Here is a 19,723-nt window from a genome sequence, read left to right as displayed (position 1 = left end):
TAAGCAGCCTTATATTAGTAAAAAATGTTAAATGAACATAAAGAGAAAATAGGATGTGTCAGATCTGCGTCATGTGCATCAGGTCTTAAAGTGACAGCAGCCTAATAAACCTGCTGCTGTCATTAATGTTAATCAAAGAACAAACTGAATAACTTTTGTAGCTTTAATAAGGATTAATCTATATTCAATTTATAATTTATTCAGTAAAGACTATGAAGTGTTTGATTATTCAATATTTGTATATTTACCTGAAGCTGTATGTATGCAAAGCAGGAGCAGCATGCGCCCGTTGTGCTTTCACACTGTCAGCGTTTGTCACGCACAGCTGAACTGCGACTTGGTACTGCAAATACAGATGAGTATAGTCCATTCTGTCACGTCCATTCTAGTCCATTCTATACTCTGAGTATAGTCCATTCTGTACTCTGCTGCATGCAATGCAACCGTGTACTTCTTATATACTACTTCTGTCTCTCTCTATATATACAGTTGTGCTCAAAATTATTCATACCCTTGGTAAATATGACCAAAGAAGGCTATGAAAATAAATCTGCATCGTTAATCCTTTTGATCTTTTATTTTAAAAATCTACAAAAATCCAACCTTTCATTGGAGAATAAGAATTTTAAATGGGGGGAAAATCTCATTATGAAAGAAATGTTTTCTCTAATACACATTGCTCACAATTAATCATACCCTTTTATTCAATACTTTTTGCAACGTCCTTTTGCCAAGATAACAGCTCTGAGTCTTCTCCTATAATGCCTGATGAGTTTGGAGAACACCTGACAAAAGATCAGAGACCATTCCTTCATGCAGAATCTCTCCAGATCCTTCAGATTCCCAGCTCCATGTTGGTGCTTCTTCTCTTCAGTTCACTCCACTCATTTTCTTTAGGGTTCAGGTCAGGGAACTGGGACGACCATGGCAGATACTTCATTTTGTGCTCAGTGACACATTTTTGTGTTAGTTTTGATGTTTGTTTTGGATCATTGTCCTGATCCAACCACGGCCCATTATATGACTTCTAGCAGGGAAGATTGTGGGCCTATTTTTCTGCTGGAGGTCCTGGACATCTTGTTCAGATACATGGCATCACGGATTCTATCAAATACCAACAGATAAAAAATCAAAACCTGGCTGTCCCTGCTAGAAGTCATATAATAGTCATATAATATAAAGCTGTTATCTTGGCAAAAAGACGTTGCAAAAAGTATTGAATAAAAGGGTATGATTAATTGCGAGCAATGTGTATGAAAGAAATGTTTTTCTCTAATAATGAGATTTTCCCCCCATTTAAAATTCTTATTCTGCAATGAGAGGTTGGATTTTTGTAGATTTTTAAAATAAAAGATCAAAAAGATAAACAATGCAGATTTATTTTCATAGCCTTCTTTGGTCATATTTACCAAGGGTATGAATAATTTTGAGCACAACTGTATATATGCTTGCATGAAAAAGTAATCCTAAAGTTAAGATATAGGCTACTTCTTGTTTTAATCAATTAAACAGGCCTTTGAAGTTTGGGCAAAAACTCCTGGCAATGATGTGATTTTGTGTATTTTATAATTTTGTTTTTCACAGCGCTGAATGTCATATGGTGATTGTGAAACACGGAACACCTCGCCCATAGGATTTTGTGGTGAGAGTTGTTATTTCTCAGTCATTTTGAAAAAGAACTAAAAGAAACAATCACCACACTGCCGCTTCTGCTATGCTCCAGTTACGCGCTGCTGCGCCACCTCTGCATGGGCACCGAAAAAAATACACGCTTGTTACGTGTGCGGTGTGAAACATACCTTACAGTGTAATTATACATTAAGTACAGAGTAATATTAATTAACTACATGTACTTACTAGAGTTAGGGTTAGGATAAGGGTTTGGTTTAGGGTTTAATTATGCATAGTTATTACTACATGTTACATAAATAAGGATACAGTAAAATAAAGTGTTACAAAAAAAAAAAAAACCCTACAAAACATTCTGAATAACATTTGATCATTTTATTAAGATAAAATGTGTTTTTCCCTTTGCTGCTAATTTGGAGCAGAAACGAGGGCAGCAGAGCCCTGACCAAGACTCTGTCCAACAATACTTTCGAGTGGCTTAAAGCCTAGTTCTTCCACATGGATCCCAAATTCCTGCAGCTTTGCTTCAGAAGTCTTCAGCAGGTCATTATAGGCCTGTGGATAGAAATAGACAACTACACTTAAAACTACAGATATTTTTAAACATGCTATTTTAAACTAGGTAGTTTGCCTGTCACATAATCAACATCTAGTCAGAGTTTAGTGAATTAAGCTTTCATTTCAATATCCATTCTCGTAGACAAATGAGGTTCCTGTCACATTATTGTAACATCTTTATTCCAGTTTCAGCCCAATTCACACATACACATTGATTGTGAGTTGACTGTGAATTTCCTGTCAACAGATCTGATGAAGCAGCAAATGGAAGTATCAAAAAGTATCAAACTGTTTAATTTTCTGCCATTGACGTATCACAGAGCATCCACAGGACAGGAACATATGAAGCACTATATAGTGTCTAAAGGCCAGTTCACACCAAGAACAATAACTATAACGATAACTGCAACAATAACTACATCAGCATCCACCAATGCACAACATTGTTCTGTTTATTCTAAGCGCATGCTGCAGTTTTGTCGTCTGCCGCTTTAAATGCTCAAGCTCTTTAAAGCAGGATGGATTCTGATTGGCTGTCAATGTTTTTACCATTCATCAGCTAGAAAAAATATTCTGAAAGTCATTCCAACGATATTGTTTGTCTGTGCCATTATCGTTATAGTTGTGTTGTAAACTCTGCTATTCTTTTATATTTACAGTTATTTTTAGAACTGTATTGTTATCATCCTTAAAGGGTTAGTTCACCCAAAAATGAAAATAATGTCATTTATTACTCACCCTCATGCCGTTCCACACCCATAAAACCTTTGTTCATCTTCGTAACACAAATTAAGATATTTTTGTTAAAATCCAATGGCTCAGTGAGGCCTCCATAGCCAGCATTGACATTTCTCTCTCAAGATCCATTAATGTACTAAAAACATATTTAAATCAGTTCATGTGAGTACAGTGGTTTATTATTAATATTATAAAGCGACGAGAATATTTTTGGTGCGCCAAAAAAACAAAATAATGACTTATATAGTGATGGCCGATTTCAAAACACTGCGCCAGGAAGCTTCGGAGCATTATGAATCAGTGTATCGAATCATGATTCGGATCGCGTGTCAAACCGCCAAACTGCTGAAATCACGTGACTTTGGAGCTCCGAACCGCTGATTTGACATGCTGATTCATAATGCTTCGAAGCTTCCTGATGCAGTGTTTTGAAATCGGCCATCACTATATAAGTCCTTATTTTGTTTTTTTTCGGCGCACCAAAAATATTCTCGTCGCTTTATAATATTAATGTTGAACCACTGTACTCACATGAACTGATTTAAATATGTTTTTAGTACATTAATGGCACGTCTCCCAGAAATCCTGTAGAATTCAACCAATCAGATGACGACTTCGAAACTCCCAAAGTGTTTTCAGTTTTGTTTGCCTTTTATGCATCAGACGTTCAACCAACGGTCCATGGGCGTGACGTCCGAGGCTGAGATTATGCTGTCACTGTGTAGGTGAGTGGCACGTTGTGACAAGCATTTCAATTTGCTGCTGTGAAGTGGGGCTTTATTTTTCAAGCAGGTAATTGGGCACTAGGAACTGTATACAAGGCCGTTCGCCCACTGCTCTGCAGCAAGGAAGAAGAAAAAGACTGCCATTGAGAGTCTTTGTTTATTTTGACTTTATTGCATTTCTTTATTTGGAAAAGCATAGTCATGGCAAAAAACAATCGGCTTCTTGCCCAACATGCAGGCGGACAAGTTGAAACAGAAGCACAGATTTTACACAGCTGTTAACATAAGCAGCAGTATGGAAGCAGCAACACAACAGGTGCTTTTTCATGAAAAGGCTATGAACGGCAGAAATGCCAGCATATATAGCAGATAGCGCAAGCAGCACTACACCCTCTCATGAGAACAGAGGCACAGCTTCTGTTTATCATAGCAATGCAATGAACAGCGGCAGCGCCCACCTATATAGTAGTTAGTGTGGACAACACCATGCACCTTTATGAAAGCAGCGACACAGTCTTTACCATAAAAAAGCAATTGAATGGCGACAATGCCGCCATAAATGATGGTAGTGCAACACTAAATGTCCTAATGAATACAGTGGCACAGCTGGTGCATACCATAGGAAGTCAGTGCCGGTGGAAGCGCCGGACGGTTAGCATAGACAGCACTACACTCCTTTACTGAAAACAATGGCTTAGCCGGTGTTTATACAGTAATTCGTCATAGTCTCATGGAGGCTGAGGCTGGCTGCCTCGCTGCTTGTACATGACAGCTTGCTGCTGAGGTGTGAGCTTCTTGTATAATGTAAGTAAGTGGCTGGAGCAATTGCTCTCTATACAAGGCAGAATGCCACACTGAGGCGGGACGCTGTTTATATTGTGTAAGCAACTGAAGTACTTCAGTTCAGAGAGCGGGGGGCCTACGGGACCTGTGCCGACATGAACCCCTTGCTGTAATCTTCACGCTCGGTTCGCAGCTCCACTACCGTGAGGGAAGCATAAGTAGCCAGGCTTGTTTCTTGAAGAGTTGAGCGTTGTCTATGACGAGGACTATCCAAAGGCAGGGAGTCCTCAAGGTCTTGGCGTCGCAGTGAGAGTGGCTCGATGGGTCCTGCACAGGCGCTGTAAATCTAGCTTGATGTCATCTGCGAAGTTCTCTGAATTCTCGTCGGAACACTTAAGGGTAGCGGTGAAGAAGCATTGTCCACTTGAAGTGCTGACTCGATGCCAAAAGATTTTGTGTGCTTGAACAGCAACAGCGTTATTCCGATCAGGCTTCAGTATTTCTAGGAGAAAGGTGTTTCCCCCATATCGTCAGCTCTGATGCAATGCCGAGAGACCAATATTGAAAGGGAAATGCATTACTAGCCACGTTTCCTTTGTTGGGCCTAAAGCGGGCGTGCTAGTGCGTGACAGGGCCAGTCGCGTTTCCACTGTCACTTCCAGGGCTTGATCGTGCCTCGTTGGGGCTTCCTTGGGGCCAACGGCCAGGGTTTTTTGGCCCGGACCTTGATGAACTATGAATCATACCTTGGTCCAAAGCGGGCCAGCATGGGCTTGAGGGAGTGGTTACGAACACTGTGTGTGGAGATGGAGGCGCCATGGATGATTACATAGGTTACCAGCTAACATCAGCATTATGCGCGCTATTACCATAGTAAACATGGTAAATACGACGGCTTGAAATCAGACAATTCATATACGTAGGCTATCACAATCATGTATTTATTTTATCTGTCAGCACGTCTCGTCTCTTAACAGACTGTCTGATATCCATATTTAGCTCTGCATATATCATAAAATAAAGCAACTCCAGTTTTTCGGGATTCCTCTGTTTCTCAGACTGAAAATATAACTGTTGGGACTGTCACTGAAGAGAGTGCTAAAGCTCCTCAGGTTGTATTTTTGGTGGAAAATTTGTAGAAATGATCATTCTTTGTAAATGTGATGTAAACATACGACTACAAATAACATGACTACAAATAAACAGAAACAGACGTGACTGAATAAGTGCGTGTCCTCATTCTTTTGTGAAATAACAGTAAATACCACTTTATTTCTGTGACTAATGTTTAATCTTGACATAAATTAATTCATTATGATCAATTTGTTTGGTAAAACATCAATGCTTGGGTTTTTAAATCTTTAAGTAAACAACAAAATGCCAGCAAACGCCTGCTTTTATCATGTTCACTTTACGATCTCGCTAGTTTCCAGTGATTTCTTTCTGATTATTTCATGACAAAACTTCCATTTGTTTGTGAAGTGACGGGTTTGTGTGTCGTTGTTCCAGAGAGACGTGTTACAGGCGGGTTTTAGTGAAGCGCTGCGGAGCTTCTGGCCCGACGTTGGAAATGCAGCATGATTTTGGGCTCGGTGCTACAAGTCCGGGGCTATTAGCCTAGCCTGGCCCAATGAAAGCCCTGGCTCGCACTGGCCCGACAGTGGAAAAGCGGCTACTGTATACCTAGACTGGGGATTTATACAAAGTCAAATGGGTCTGACAAAATCCAAATTTTGATCATTTTTAATTTTACTATCTTTTTATCTGGACCCATCACCTTGACACAAGAGCCATCTTTTGGGTGGTTAAACTGGTGGGACCACCATCACAGACCTTTATTGTGACCAAGGAACTCTAAAAAGGTTATGACAGATTTCTGTCCACCATTGCATACCCAGCAAAGTGACTTCTGTTTACACTGAAATGTCTTATTAGATCCTGAAAATCTTGCGCGCATTCTTACACAATTAATTGCACTTACATGCAACCGTTAAAGAATATCAGTCAGTGTATTAGAATATTATATGTGTGGGAGCATGTGGACTTTATATTTATCGCAAGTTTAATAGGTGTATAAATGCATTGAGTTTGTACATGAATATGTTTTTGTTTCAATTGCTTATGCATTCTCAGACTTTATATTTTTTATTCTTTATATGTTTTATGTGTATATGCATGTGCCTAGTTTATGTGTTTTTGAATGTTTATGCAATATGCATGTGAAAGGTGTTGCATAAGTGGTCTGCATTTTACATTATTTCATATTGTTTCAGCATTCAATAGTATACATGCATGTTAATCACAGTTGTAAACGGAAGTGCTTAATTTATGTGTACAAGTAATGTTTGATTTAAACATATACAACGCCTTATACAGGAACAGTTTCTTACCTTGCAAACTCGTGACACTTCATACTGTAAGTCTGTAATAGTATGGTTTTTGGACTCCAAAACTTCCTAAACAAAAATAAAAGTCACAACTATAGAGAGACATTAACAAACACTTCTGTAACTGAAATTGTGAAGGTCCTTTGCATATGCATATATGTAACTATATACTAGGGCTGCCACCAACTTAAGATTTTTCTAGTCCATTAGTAGTCGTTCATGTAAGAGAACAGTCTTAAATACATTTTATTCATTTTTTTTTTATTCAAAAAGCATGTGTAAGTTAAAAATAGGCATATTAATTATATCTGGTTGAAAAAAAATGAACGTCATACATAGTGTAACCACTGGAGGGCAGCATATACCTATTTTTAAACAGGGTTGAGAAAACTTGAGAAACCCAATTGCTGACAACACTGTTTGTTGAGAACACTGTTTTAGGTATAATTATATTTAGTAGGTATTCTATTTGAATATAGAATACTCTGTGTGTGTGTGTGTGTGTGTGTGTGTGTGTTTGTGTCAGTGACACTTTTGATGGTTTAGAGTTTAAACCTTTGCACACACGTCAGAAGTGGTGGAAATTTACGTCTGATATGGGTCTCAGAATTAGGTGTGGCAAAATGGCTCGATAGCGCCACCTACAAAATTTAAATTAAGGCGTGTTCGTGGCGGCCTGACAAAAAATTCGATGTTTCGCCATGAAACAGGAAGTTGTTGTAACTCGGGCATACAATGTCCGATCTGCCCCAAACTTCACATGTTTATTAGAGTCCTGGCGTTTGTGTAAAAAAAAAAAAAAAAAAAAGTCCATATTTAACAAGTTATTAAGTAAAATATCTAGCTTCCACCAGACCGCCTTCCATATTCAACATACGAAGAAAGTGTAAAACTCTCGAAGTTTAAAAAGTTTATGCTACATCCTACGCCTTCACTATTCAACTTGCGGAAAAAGTGTAACTGTTGCAACGCCAGTTTACATTTTCTTTGTAACTTTAATACAGAAGGCAGTCTGGCGGAAGCTAGATATATTACTTCATAACTTGTTAAATATGGATTTTTTTTTTACACAAATGGAGCCATGTGGAGTACACGTTTATGATGAATGGATGTAGATGGATGCACTTTCTTCAGCTCATACTAGTGACCCCTGTTCACTGCCTTCATAAAGCTCGGATGCGTCAGGATATTTATTAAAAATATTTTCGATTGTGTTCATCAGAAAGAAGAAAGTCATATACACCTAGGATGGCTTGAGGATGAGTAAAGCTTGGGCTAATTTTCATTTGAAAGTGAACTAATCCTCTAAGATTAGACTGACCAAATATGATGTTGAACTGGTTAAATCTCACAGTGTAAAACGCATTATGCTAACGCCTCAGACTGACGGATATGTAAAAATAAACAGCAAATTTTCCGGCTTTTGAGTGATTCGTTACTATTGTACACATTATCATGCTAATTATAATTTAAATGCATTTTGTTTTATTGACTACAATATTATCATTGCTATTTGTCTGAGAGGGGCACTTTTGATTAATTTCGAAAAAGGGCAGGGGCTCGAGCCCCCAAAGCCAAAGGACTCCAGACTAACTTTTTTTTTACTAGGAGCACAAGCAGAAAATTTAGGGGCACACCTTAAATCAACCTGCAGCACAGTCCATTTTGACTGTATTACTCACAAATTACAATGTGCATTTAAGGCTCCAGATTAACATTTAAGGGCAATATTATCATTCATAATGTCTAAATAATAATTCAAAAGCAAAATGATTGAAAATATATATTAGGGACTGGAAATGGCAGATACCTACTGATTACAATAGTAATTTAATGTCTTTTTTATTTTTAAATAAGTGTGTTTTCCTACATGTTGAAACATTTATTTTTATAAATGGGGGTAATCTTTAAAGGATGTGTGAAGTACTTGAAAGCATTTTACCATTCCTGCCAAACTTCCACGGTTACAGTTAGTGTTACTACATAAAATCCATGGCGAATGTTGTTAATTTGTAGACTTAAAGCCCTCTTTAACTTGCTCATTCATGGCATAATGTTTCTCCTGGTTTCCACGTCAGCGCTGTTTGATCTGATATCTACGGTTTATAACGGAGAACCCTGCGCCAAATTTGAATGCTTCTCACTATATCTTGCACCGATGTAATTAATTCTATGCAGTGTGTACGGAACCGAACTGAACAACTAGTTGTTAATGACGTTTTTTAACGTTCATCGGAGATGTGTTTCTCTTCTGTATGTGCGGTGAATCACAGGGAAAGCACGAGCCTTGACTCATTCGAGTTGCCAGATCTTGCTAGAAAAATCAGCGAACAAGAATAAGCCCATAATAAACCGAAATGAATCCAAATGCTTTATGCTGAAAATAAGACCAAAATATCGCGATTCATGTCTGCTCACTTTAATAACTCAATAAACCCGTTCGCTTTATGAGACGAGCTTAAACAACAAGCCCAAACACGCTTATAATGAGTGATCATGGCAACATACAAAGAGCGCTGTACACGCATAAACAAAACACGACGCCTCCGTCGACTGTGTTAGTGTGTTTAGTTAAATTGATGGAAATAACGAGTGTTTTGTTACTGTAATATTATTTTGGTTACAATAACGCATACCAAACACAAGAGACGCCAGCACGTCGCTATGGTTTTCCAAGCTGTCAATCATTGCATTTTCGAGAGTGAGACATGTTCCGTACACACATGTAACGATAATTCAGGGGATTCACTCCCGCATTTAAACGCGGTTGTCACTCCTGAAACTTACAGTGTGTACGTGGCCATAGAATATATACAAGTAAAAGCTTGTATGAGGCTACGTTTACACTAGTGCATTTTCGTTTTAAAAGGCATAACTTTTGCTACAGTTACACCTGGTGTCCACACTACTCTGGAGTTTTCGACCTTCAAAAACAGACACTTTTGGAAACGCTGCAGACCCCTTTTTTAGTTTGAGAACTCCAGGGTTGCGTTTCAGTATAGATGGACCAAAACAAAGACTTTTGAAAACAAAGATGTGGCTGCCCACATTCACTCCCTAATTGGGTCTTCGGGGTCAATGGGTATCATTCCCTGATGGTCATATGATGGCCCCTATCATATGACCATTACGCTACCGGAAGATGACAATAAAAGACCAGCCTAGACAACCATGTAAACAATAACATGGAGACGAAACTGTAAGTTTTGCTGACTTTGTTGTCCTTTTTAGCAGCCATTGTGCAGTTAAACTCAGCATTTTATAATACTGCAGCTGCCTATATGCGCAAGAGGCAGGCTATTATTAGAGCAATTGGCAACAATCGGTAACTGTTTACACTTGTACGCGCATGCCCAGTGTGCACGAATGGTCATGTCATGCGTTTTTCGGTCATGGATCTTTTCTGAAATGCAATGGAAATGCCAGTATGGAAGAGGATCGTTTTCATTTTAAAATGCTGTGTTAAATCAAAAATGCACTAGTGTGGACATAGCCTGAGTTTTGGTTCATTTTTATAACACACTCCAAAAAGAAGTTCACACATAGACTGAGATGGCTAAAGCACATCCTGTTTGTTTTCTTTATTTTACAAAAGCACAAGTTTGTTTGTTTTTTTGTGAGTATACACAAATAAAAGTAGACCCTTTACCATTTCGAATGACCAAACTGTATGACCAAAAATGATGGAGTATTTTAAGTTCTTTTTGCTATTTTCAGGACAAAATGCAAGTGATCTCTGCATGAACACTTAGATATGCACCAAATAATAGTCCATTTATCTAGGTTAACATTAGCGTGAGCGGCCACGTGAAGTGGCTAATGTTAGGCTACTACTTAAATGTTTCAAATGATAAGCCATATTTGAGGTCTGTTACATAACAGACGAACATTTGGATTTCCTGCCCGACATACTGTAATTACCACATGGACCAACCATGGTAATGATCTGTCTGTCACAGACTGTAACTCTGCGACTAACCAACTAATTAAAATTTGATCGGCTAAGCCATTTCTCGTCTATTAACGTTTAGTTGGCTATTGGGGGCAGCCCTACTATATGTGCTCATAAATGTACCTCCAGTTTATGGGTGACCACACTGAGGCTGGTAGGGTCCAGGTTGGAAACAGACAGCACCTCACTGAGCTGGGCTTCCTTCTTCTCCAGCGTGTCATTGAGTGCGCTCAGTTTGCACTCCAGCAGCAGGTTTTTGAAGCCACTCTTCTGCTGAACCTCTAGGATGGCTTTTGTGAACTTCATGTATAACTCATCTCGCTCCAACTGAACCTGCACAACAATCAAACAATCTTTAGTTCTTACACATGCAGCAGTCCTAATGAATCACTATTAACAGATAAAAACTTTAAGAGATATCCAGTATAGTAATGTTGTAGAAAAGTACAATAAAAACAAAAAATACATTAATTATCTGGCTGGTATGTATTACAGTGTGTACACCGAACAGAGATTCTTGTCATGTCATGGCAGACGTTATCAAGATGAAGAGGAAACATTTTTTTTCCCTTGTAATAACATTACTAAAGGGGTCATGAATTGAGAAATCAACTTATCCTTGAGCTTTTGATATATAAGAGATCATTGTACTATAAGAATATCCTGTAAGTTTCAGAACTGAACACTTCCTTGTTAGTCCAATAAAAGCTTTTATTGACACCAGGCCCATCGAACGACTGATCCTGGAATGTGCCTATCTAGATATGTGAAACCCCACCTCCGCAGAAGAAATCAACGCCTACTTCATCATTGCAACGTTAGCCCCACCCACTGGCGTGTTAGCGAAATGAGAAGGAGAAAATAGCGATACATGCCAAGAATAACATTACCTTTCAAAGGATCCTAATGCTAGCAATATGGTTATTTATTTTCAACAATATGAATGTCTCAATTGAGCTTTATTTATTTGTATTTGAGATTTCACTGTTGATTCTTTGGTAAATCAATCGCATTTCGGCGCAGACTTTGCAAACAGACTTTTACTATATGAACTCGACAGTAATGCAACAACATGTAAGTAACTGTTTATTCTAATGTCTGATTTGATATGTAATGATTCATGTACAGTCAGATGTTCTTTGTCTATGTGTCAGAGTAAATCAAACCAGGTCAACTTCGCGTTGTTTCTCTTAGTAGGATGAAAATAATGTTATTTAAAACAGTGATTATGTAAAGAAGTGATCAAAGAATGCTTCAATCGCTGGAGCTGTCAATCAAAGCACACGCACTGGAGCTGTCAATCAAACAGTGCGAGTTTATCAGTCACTGAGTTCTGGACATGCGCCAAAACTCCCGTTTTATTCAACAAATCTCTTAGTATGCACTATTAGTTATGATGAAAGCATTCGTTAGTGTGCAGAAATTGAGTTGCAATGACCAGATCGCTGCTTTCATGCTATCAACAACATGTGATCGGCTACAATGTTCTAATGCCACAGATATGTAATGCAACACTTTTCACGATTAGTTAACCTAGAGAACTGTAATAGTAAAATCATGCTAAAAGTTTTCGAGAGAGTAATACTTAGCTATTTCAAATGGAAAGATGTTAGCCAATCACAGCAGTGGGCATTTACACTGAAGTATCACAGTAGACGCCCCTTAAAACAGAGTGTTCAAATGAGAGGGCTAAAATCAGGGTAGGAAAAATGCCTTTTATTTCTAAATTATGATGATATTTGATCATACTAACATTATAAGTGCACCCCAGGAAACATTATAAAACAATAAAACAACGCAGTTCATGACCCCTTTAAGGCTGATAGTTCAGTGTTTTTTTAAAGGTCTGACGCTATTCCTCCAATCACCTTAGTAAATCTCTGCTCCAACACTTCATGCTCCCACTTAAGCTCCTTCAATTCTCTGTCAGATATTTTGAGACGAGCTCTCGTTCTCTGACAGTAGAACACAAAGAACAAGATTTACATACATTACTAAAATTGATGAAAATTTTTGTTATAATTACATTTAACATTTTGCCACAGTTCAGTGTCACTACAATCTACTAGCATTACTAAATACTGCTGAGACTCTGAACATACAGTTAGAGCACTCTTGTCCTTCTCATAGTTGGCAAGCTTTTTCTGAAGCTCTGCGACTTCCTCTTTGGCCGTTTGCGGAGACTCTCTAAGCTCCTTATTCTGCTCCACCACTTCCGCCATCTCTTTATTTCTTTTCTCCTCCTTTCTTTTCATGTCCTTTAACTCTTCCTGCACACATTCCACCAGAAGAGAAAATGAGTAAGAACTGACAAATAATCAATTCCTGTATCTCAGCTGGTAGCATGACACCAAGGAACATACAGTGCATCCGGAAAGTATTCACAGCGCTTCACTTTTTCCACATTTTGTTATGTTACAGCCTTATTCCAAAATGGATTAAATTCATTATTTTCCTCAAAATTCTACAAACAATACCCCATAATGACAATGTGAAAGAAGTTTGAAATCTTTGCAAATTTATTAAAAATAAAAAACGTTTACATATATATATATATATATATATATGAGGTTGCATTAAGACAAGGATCGTAAAAATACCGTCATAATCAATTATTACCCATCATTTTAATTTTTATATTTTAATGATAAGAAATTTAATAGCTTCTGATTTCGTCCACATTTTCATTTTTATTCACGAACTTATGGGATAAGCAAATAGGCCTAAGCCTATTTATATTATGAAAAGAAAGTTATAAAGACTGCGTCACTTTTCAGTTTTCATCTTGAACACTTGTCGTGGATCGTGGGAGTCGCGCAAGATGGCGCTCTGAACGGTTGTCTTTCCCGATCTCTGCATTAGATTGCTCTTTTTTTTTTTTAAGTTAAGTGTCCCTTTTCAAGTTCGTTTTTGGCTTAATTTAAGTTTCTGTACAGTGTGAATTTGGGAAATTGTCAAAATCCCAAAGGAAAAAACTGCTAGATCAAGCTGTTAGAAGTTCGGCAGCATCCGATGGTGTGACGCCTAACTCCGAGCTTATGATATCACCTGAAGGCAGCAATTTATTGATTGACATTTATCATGATTATTCCACCCATGTAACTCCATCACTTTCCTCTGCTGTTTTTCCATCCTCTCCTGTGACCCCAAGTAAGCCTCCATTCAGTAAACGTGGAAAAACGGAAAAAATACGGCGACAATATTATATCCACTCACTCTGACTTGATTAACAACAGGGCAGATGGCATGGAGAAACTGATCAACAACAACGCCATGAGAATAGAAGGACTAAAAAAGACTGTTGATTTTGCTCTAAGCTTTTGACATAAGGTCATAGCCTATTTGTTTCTACAGTTCTTTTTATATTTATTTGTTTTCGACGTTGTTGTCTTTGTTTTCATTAAATGTCAGGGGTATACTGTGAAAAGGAAAGCTTTATTTTTATTTGCGAAACAACTGAAGCCTGATTTTTGTTTTTTCCAAGAATCCCATTAGTCTGTTAATGATGTAAAATTCTGGAGATCTCAATGGGGAAATGACCTTTGGTTTTCCCATGGAACTGAACGCTCTGCTGGAGTTACTACTCTAAGGAATGCATTTAAAGGGAATATACTACACTCGGACTGTGATTCATATGGACATTTTTTGTGTCATGTCATTGATCTTAATTCAACTTTTATTATTATGGCTAATATTTATGGATTTAATTCAAGGTCTGAGAATGCTAGTTTTTTTGAGTTTATAGAAAGCAGACTGCTATACTCTCTGCTTGTTATAGGTGGGGATTTCAATATTGCAATTGACAGTGCCCTTGATGAATGGCCTCCCGGCCGACCCTCATCACTTAATTTAAAATTTAAACAATTCATGGAAAGACTTGATGTGATTGATGTCTGGAGGTCCAAATTCCCTAATACTAAAGCATTTACCTGGAGCAACAAGGCTGCTTCTCATTTCTCTCGTATAGACTTTTGGCTGATCTCTAAATCCTTTCACATTCCCAGTACTTTAGTTGATATTCTCCCAACTCCCCTAACTGACCATAAGGCTATCTATATAAAAATTAAGCTTTCTGCAAGCACTTTAAATTCTATTAAACCATCATATTGGAAGTTAAACAGCTCTCTATTATCTCATAATACAGTTAAGCTTAAAATTAACTATTTTATTAACCATTATTGGAAAAAAGCAGTAAGGGAACAATCTTTTAGTAATAACTGGGAGTTACTAAAATTTGATATTGGTAAATTTATGAGAAGCTATGGGAGTGCACTAGCCAAGCTTAGGAAAGCTGAGGAAGAGGCAGTAGTTAGTGAAATTGATGCCATTACTCATAGGCCCCCTGAAAATCTCTCAAATGTTGAAACTGCTTTGCTTTCTAAACTACAAAACCAACTTGATGATATTTATAAATGTAAAGCTGAAGGTGCTTTTGTGCGATCTAGGAGGAGATAGATGGAGCAAAGCGAACACAATTCTACATATTTCTTCAGGTTAGAGAAATCTAATAGCATGACTAAACTCAGTGCTGATGGTATTGTAACAGATAACCCCAAGACAATTTCTAATTATTGCTGTAAGTTTTATAAGTTGTTATATACCTCTAGGTTCGATGAGGACGACACATCCTCATTTTTAGACTCAATAGTTGACCTAAATACCATAGAGGTAGATGACAAAAATCGGTGTGATGAACCTATTTTCCTTAAAGAAATCATTGATTCTATTAATCATCTTAAAATCAACAAATCTCCGGGAATGATGGTATTACTACAGAATTTTATAAGGCATTCTCTGAACCCTTAGCTCCCTTTCTGGCAGAAGTTTATGCAGAAAGTATTCTGAGAACATCTCTTCCTCCTAGCTTGACACAGGGTGTGATTACTCTGATTCCAAAACCCAAAAAGGATCCACTTCTTATTGAAAACACTAATTACAAGATCCTTGCTCAAATTTTTGCCCAAAGATTACAGAAAGTGATGAGCTATTTAATTGATGAATCTCAATCTGGATTTATAAAAAATAGGCACATTTCTAAAAACATCAGATTAATTTTAGACATCCTTGACTATTCTGATTTGATTTCAGAGGAAAGTTTTTTTTTTTTTTTTTAGACTTTTACAAGGCATTTGGCACCGTGGAGCATGCTTTTATTTTCCGTTGCCTTCGAAAGTTTGGTTTTGGTGATTTTTTTTTTTTATAATGCCATCAGAACACTTTATGCTAACAGTAATTGCTCTCTGAAATTTAGTTTTGGCATGTCATCAGATTCTACCTTCGGAGGGGTATTAGGCAAGGATGTCCTATTTCACCTTATCTTTTCCTCCTTGCCACCCAGATTTTCTCACACTATATTAATAAAAGTACCTTGAAAGGGATTCTCATTACAGAAAGAGAAATAAAGATCAGCCAATTAGCAGATGACACTGCTCTTTTTTTAAGAGATGCCTCTTGGGTCCCTATAGCAATCAGCACTGTTGAAAAATGTTCTAAAGCTTCTGGTCTTTTTTTAAATTTGTCGAAATGTGAACTGCTTTCAATTAAAGAGTGCAATCTTTCTACAATTAATAATATTCCAATTAAAGATAAGATATCTTATTTAGGTATCTATATATGTAAAAATCAAAATGATAGATGTGTATTTAATTTTTCCCCAATTATTGAGAAAACACAAAAAAAATGTAATTTATGGCTGCAGGGAAGAATATTACTTGCCAAAGGGGAAGGAATCTCCAGATTATCATATGCTGCTCAGTCTCTCCATGTTGGTAATAGCATTCTCAAAAGTATTGACAAAGTGTTATTTAATTTCATGTGGAAAAATGGCATACATTATATCAAGAAATCTGTTGTTTTGAATACTTATGAAAATGGTGGTCTCAATTTCTTAGAATTTAATACATTTAATAATACTCTTAAAATTAACTGGGCCAAACACTTTCTCAAAAATCCAACCTCAATCTGGAACTTTATTCCACAATATATTTTCTCCAAATTTGGTGGATTTAATTTTGTATTGCTTTGCCTAAGGAATTTGCTATTGTATTCGATGCCATACCATCTGGAGTTATTAGACTATTTCAACATATCCCCTATCCCTCTATTTTACCTTCTTTAGACCCTACTGTTACAATGGTGGGGAAATATTGCTTTTCTTCCACGTCTTCTAATAAATCAATACGTTTATTATTACTCAAGGAAAATGTGTCTATTCCAAATGTCACAGTTTATTGGAATACCTTTGTTTTTGATATTGCCTGGAGGAAAGTTTGGCTGATTCCAAATAGATACTTAATTACTAATAAGATAAGAGAAGTTTCATTTCGTATTATACATTGTGTATATCCTGTTAATACCTTCGTAAAGAAATTTAAAAAAGATATTGACACAAATTGTTCTTTTTGCAAACAGCACCTAGAGACCACTGTGCATTTGTTTTGGCTTTGCCATTACTCTAAAATATTGTGGAAAGACTTTTCCCTATTTGTTATTGAGGACATTGATAAGGATTTTTCTTTACTTTGGGAAAATGTTTTGTTTGGAATTGTTAATTGGAAAAAATAGCATTTATTGGAAAACAAAATATACTTACTTCATCTTCTTATTTTATTAACAAAATTTTATATACATAAATGTAAATTTTCAGGTCAGAAAGCACTTTTTTGTGTTTTGCTTGCTGAATTACAGCATTACTTTGGGACTATCCTTAACTCATGTAACAAGAAAGCTTTAAAAACAAATCAAAATTTGTAAGTCTTTTAATCTTTTCCTTTAAGGTAATCTTCTGTGATTAGTTATATACCCCTGTCTTGTACCTTTTATTTTATTTTATTTTATATATATATATATATATATATATATATAAATTTTTTTTTTTGTTCTAAAAAAAAAAAAAAAAAAAAAAAAAAAACCTGCTGTCAGCTGCTGAAATGAACTGAACCAGCCGAGCGTGCACAGCGACATGACTCACTATTGTTCGAGGCTTGTCAACATATTAACCTGAATTCCCTGCAGTCATCCACTATACCAAATTAGTGCACTAGACAAGGAAAGGGAACTCAGGGAAAAAAAGAAGGCAGACTAATTGAAAAACAATTGGCGGGAAAGCGCATTAATTAATAGGCTCTATACCGCATGTCAGATGATGCCCCGAGAGCTTGAAGCCTTTTGAAAAAACCGACCATTAGAAATCATTTAGAGCGAATGGGCGAGCTAATTTCTCATTAACCTTTGTTATAAGACCTAGTTCCACATAATTTGTAATGATACAGTTGCAATTTCACCTTTATGTTTTAAAACAAATGCTGTTTAAAATCATAGTATACAAGAAATACAGATAGCCTATAAACACTGAGACAGAGGAATGGATTTCCTGCTCCATAAAAGCTGACTGTGGAGAACCTCAGACAAGCCATACAGTTATAATTGAATGTGACAAGGGCTAAAACATATTTTTGGAGCACCAAAATGGTGCATCCCAAACAGGTTTCATCCTTGTCAAAATGTATTAATTTCTCTGGTTTTGTGGAGTGGTTGATGTCTCTCTTACTCAGCGGTCAGCGGGAGAGGGTTGGTTTAAGCGGGTTCAAATGGAGGGCTGATACTAACACCTCATAACGAGTCAACTGGATTTAACTTAGGCTCTCTCTCATTGTTCTAGAGATACTCTAGAGGCAAAGTGCTCAGCCCTGTTTTTTTTTTTGTTTGTTTTTTTTTAAGTAAACTACACTTAAGTTACTTTGTCCAATTGATTTGTCCAATGTATTTGAATAAACAAAATTAAAAAAAAAAAAAAAAAACTTGTCGTGGATCGTGAGTGAACGCGATCATCCTTTCCTCTTTACTACTTTACAGAACGAAATAAACATGAATGAAAATCAAAAAATATGTTGAAAGATACAGTAGCTTACCGAAATCTGTATCACGTCAGTTCAATCAGTGTTGCAAACAATGTCACGTATAGGCTAAAGTTACCTCAGAAAAGGCAATTTTTGACCATAAACTTATAGTCAGCAGCAAGAAAAATAACAAAACAAACTATTTAAAACAAAATAAACTGGATTAGAAACTTAATTTTGTAAGTATAAGTATTATAATATATAATAAAATGGACAAAAAGATGTGTAAAAGATGCGTGTAATCAAGCGCATCGTTTTCATTTTATTGAGACTGAACTCGCGCTCTGCAGACACACTGGAGCGCATTCACCCCCAACTGGACAGGGGTGAGAATTACAGTTACAACCAACATCAGCCTCAGTAATCTGTCAAAATGACGGACGGGCTGCAGATTTTTTCCGTCACTGCTAAAAAAAAAATCCGTCAATGACGGAAAATTTTCGGTTAACGCGACCTTTGAGATTGTATATATATATATATATATATATATATATACACACATACACAAACACGCCACGACCGCAGTGGCGCGGTTGTCATGCTGACCGTCACAGCCCTAGTATTCACAGCTTTTCCTCAATACTTTGTTGAAACACCTTTGGCACCAATTACAGCCTCAAGTCTTTTTGAGTATGATGCTACAAGCTTGGCACACCTATTTTTGGTTGACTTGCTTAAAAATGTGGAACAACCTCTAAGTAGGGTTTCCATAGACCTGGCAAATTATTTTGTCTGAGATTGATACCAGTTATCTAAAAAGACCTGGATAAATAAACAAACAAACATTTTCTTTGAAAAACTAAAATCTGAATGTTTATTCTACTGAAATCTTACTGATATGTCACTTGCATAATAATTTGGAACGCGGTGAACTTTCCGGATGCACTGTGCATACTTAAAGTACATACATATAGTTTTATACTTATATATAGCTTGATTGCCACATACATAAACGTAGATTTAATAATTGTGAAGATGCAATGATGACTATGAATAAAGTTAGTTAAAACAGATCTATAACACTCTGTCCAAAGTATCTCCTGCGAAGGCCTC

The 19,723-nt window shown here is 36.9% G+C and overlaps 1 protein-coding gene across 5 annotated transcripts in view; it reads right to left on the bottom strand.

The window, feature by feature from the left end:
* The window catches only part of gas8 (growth arrest-specific 8), a 122,114-nt gene that overhangs the window by 39,815 nt on the left and 62,576 nt on the right, over window positions 1-19,723 (bottom strand). For 2 of the 5 annotated variants that reach the window (XM_051871032.1, XM_051871036.1), the window contains 5 exons: window positions 12,875-13,042; window positions 12,641-12,727; window positions 10,896-11,105; window positions 6,824-6,889; window positions 1,983-2,184 (listed from right to left, as the gene is read on the bottom strand). In XM_051871032.1, the coding sequence (XP_051726992.1) occupies window positions 2,038-2,184; window positions 6,824-6,889; window positions 10,896-11,105; window positions 12,641-12,727; window positions 12,875-13,042 (678 nt within the window). In that variant the 3' untranslated portion in view covers window positions 1,983-2,037. Of the gene's footprint in view, window positions 1-1,982; window positions 2,185-6,823; window positions 6,890-10,895; window positions 11,106-12,640; window positions 12,728-12,874; window positions 13,043-19,723 lie in introns of those variants that run through there. The other 3 variants (XM_051871034.1, XM_051871033.1, XM_051871035.1) reach the window with 2 other exon arrangements.

The sequence above is a fragment of the Ctenopharyngodon idella genome, chromosome 18 (genome assembly GCF_019924925.1).
Source record: "Ctenopharyngodon idella isolate HZGC_01 chromosome 18, HZGC01, whole genome shotgun sequence".
NCBI lineage: Eukaryota > Metazoa > Chordata > Actinopteri > Cypriniformes > Xenocyprididae > Ctenopharyngodon > Ctenopharyngodon idella.
The sequence above is the reverse complement of the archived record's forward strand: the minus strand, read 5'-3'. Positions and strand labels throughout refer to the sequence as shown.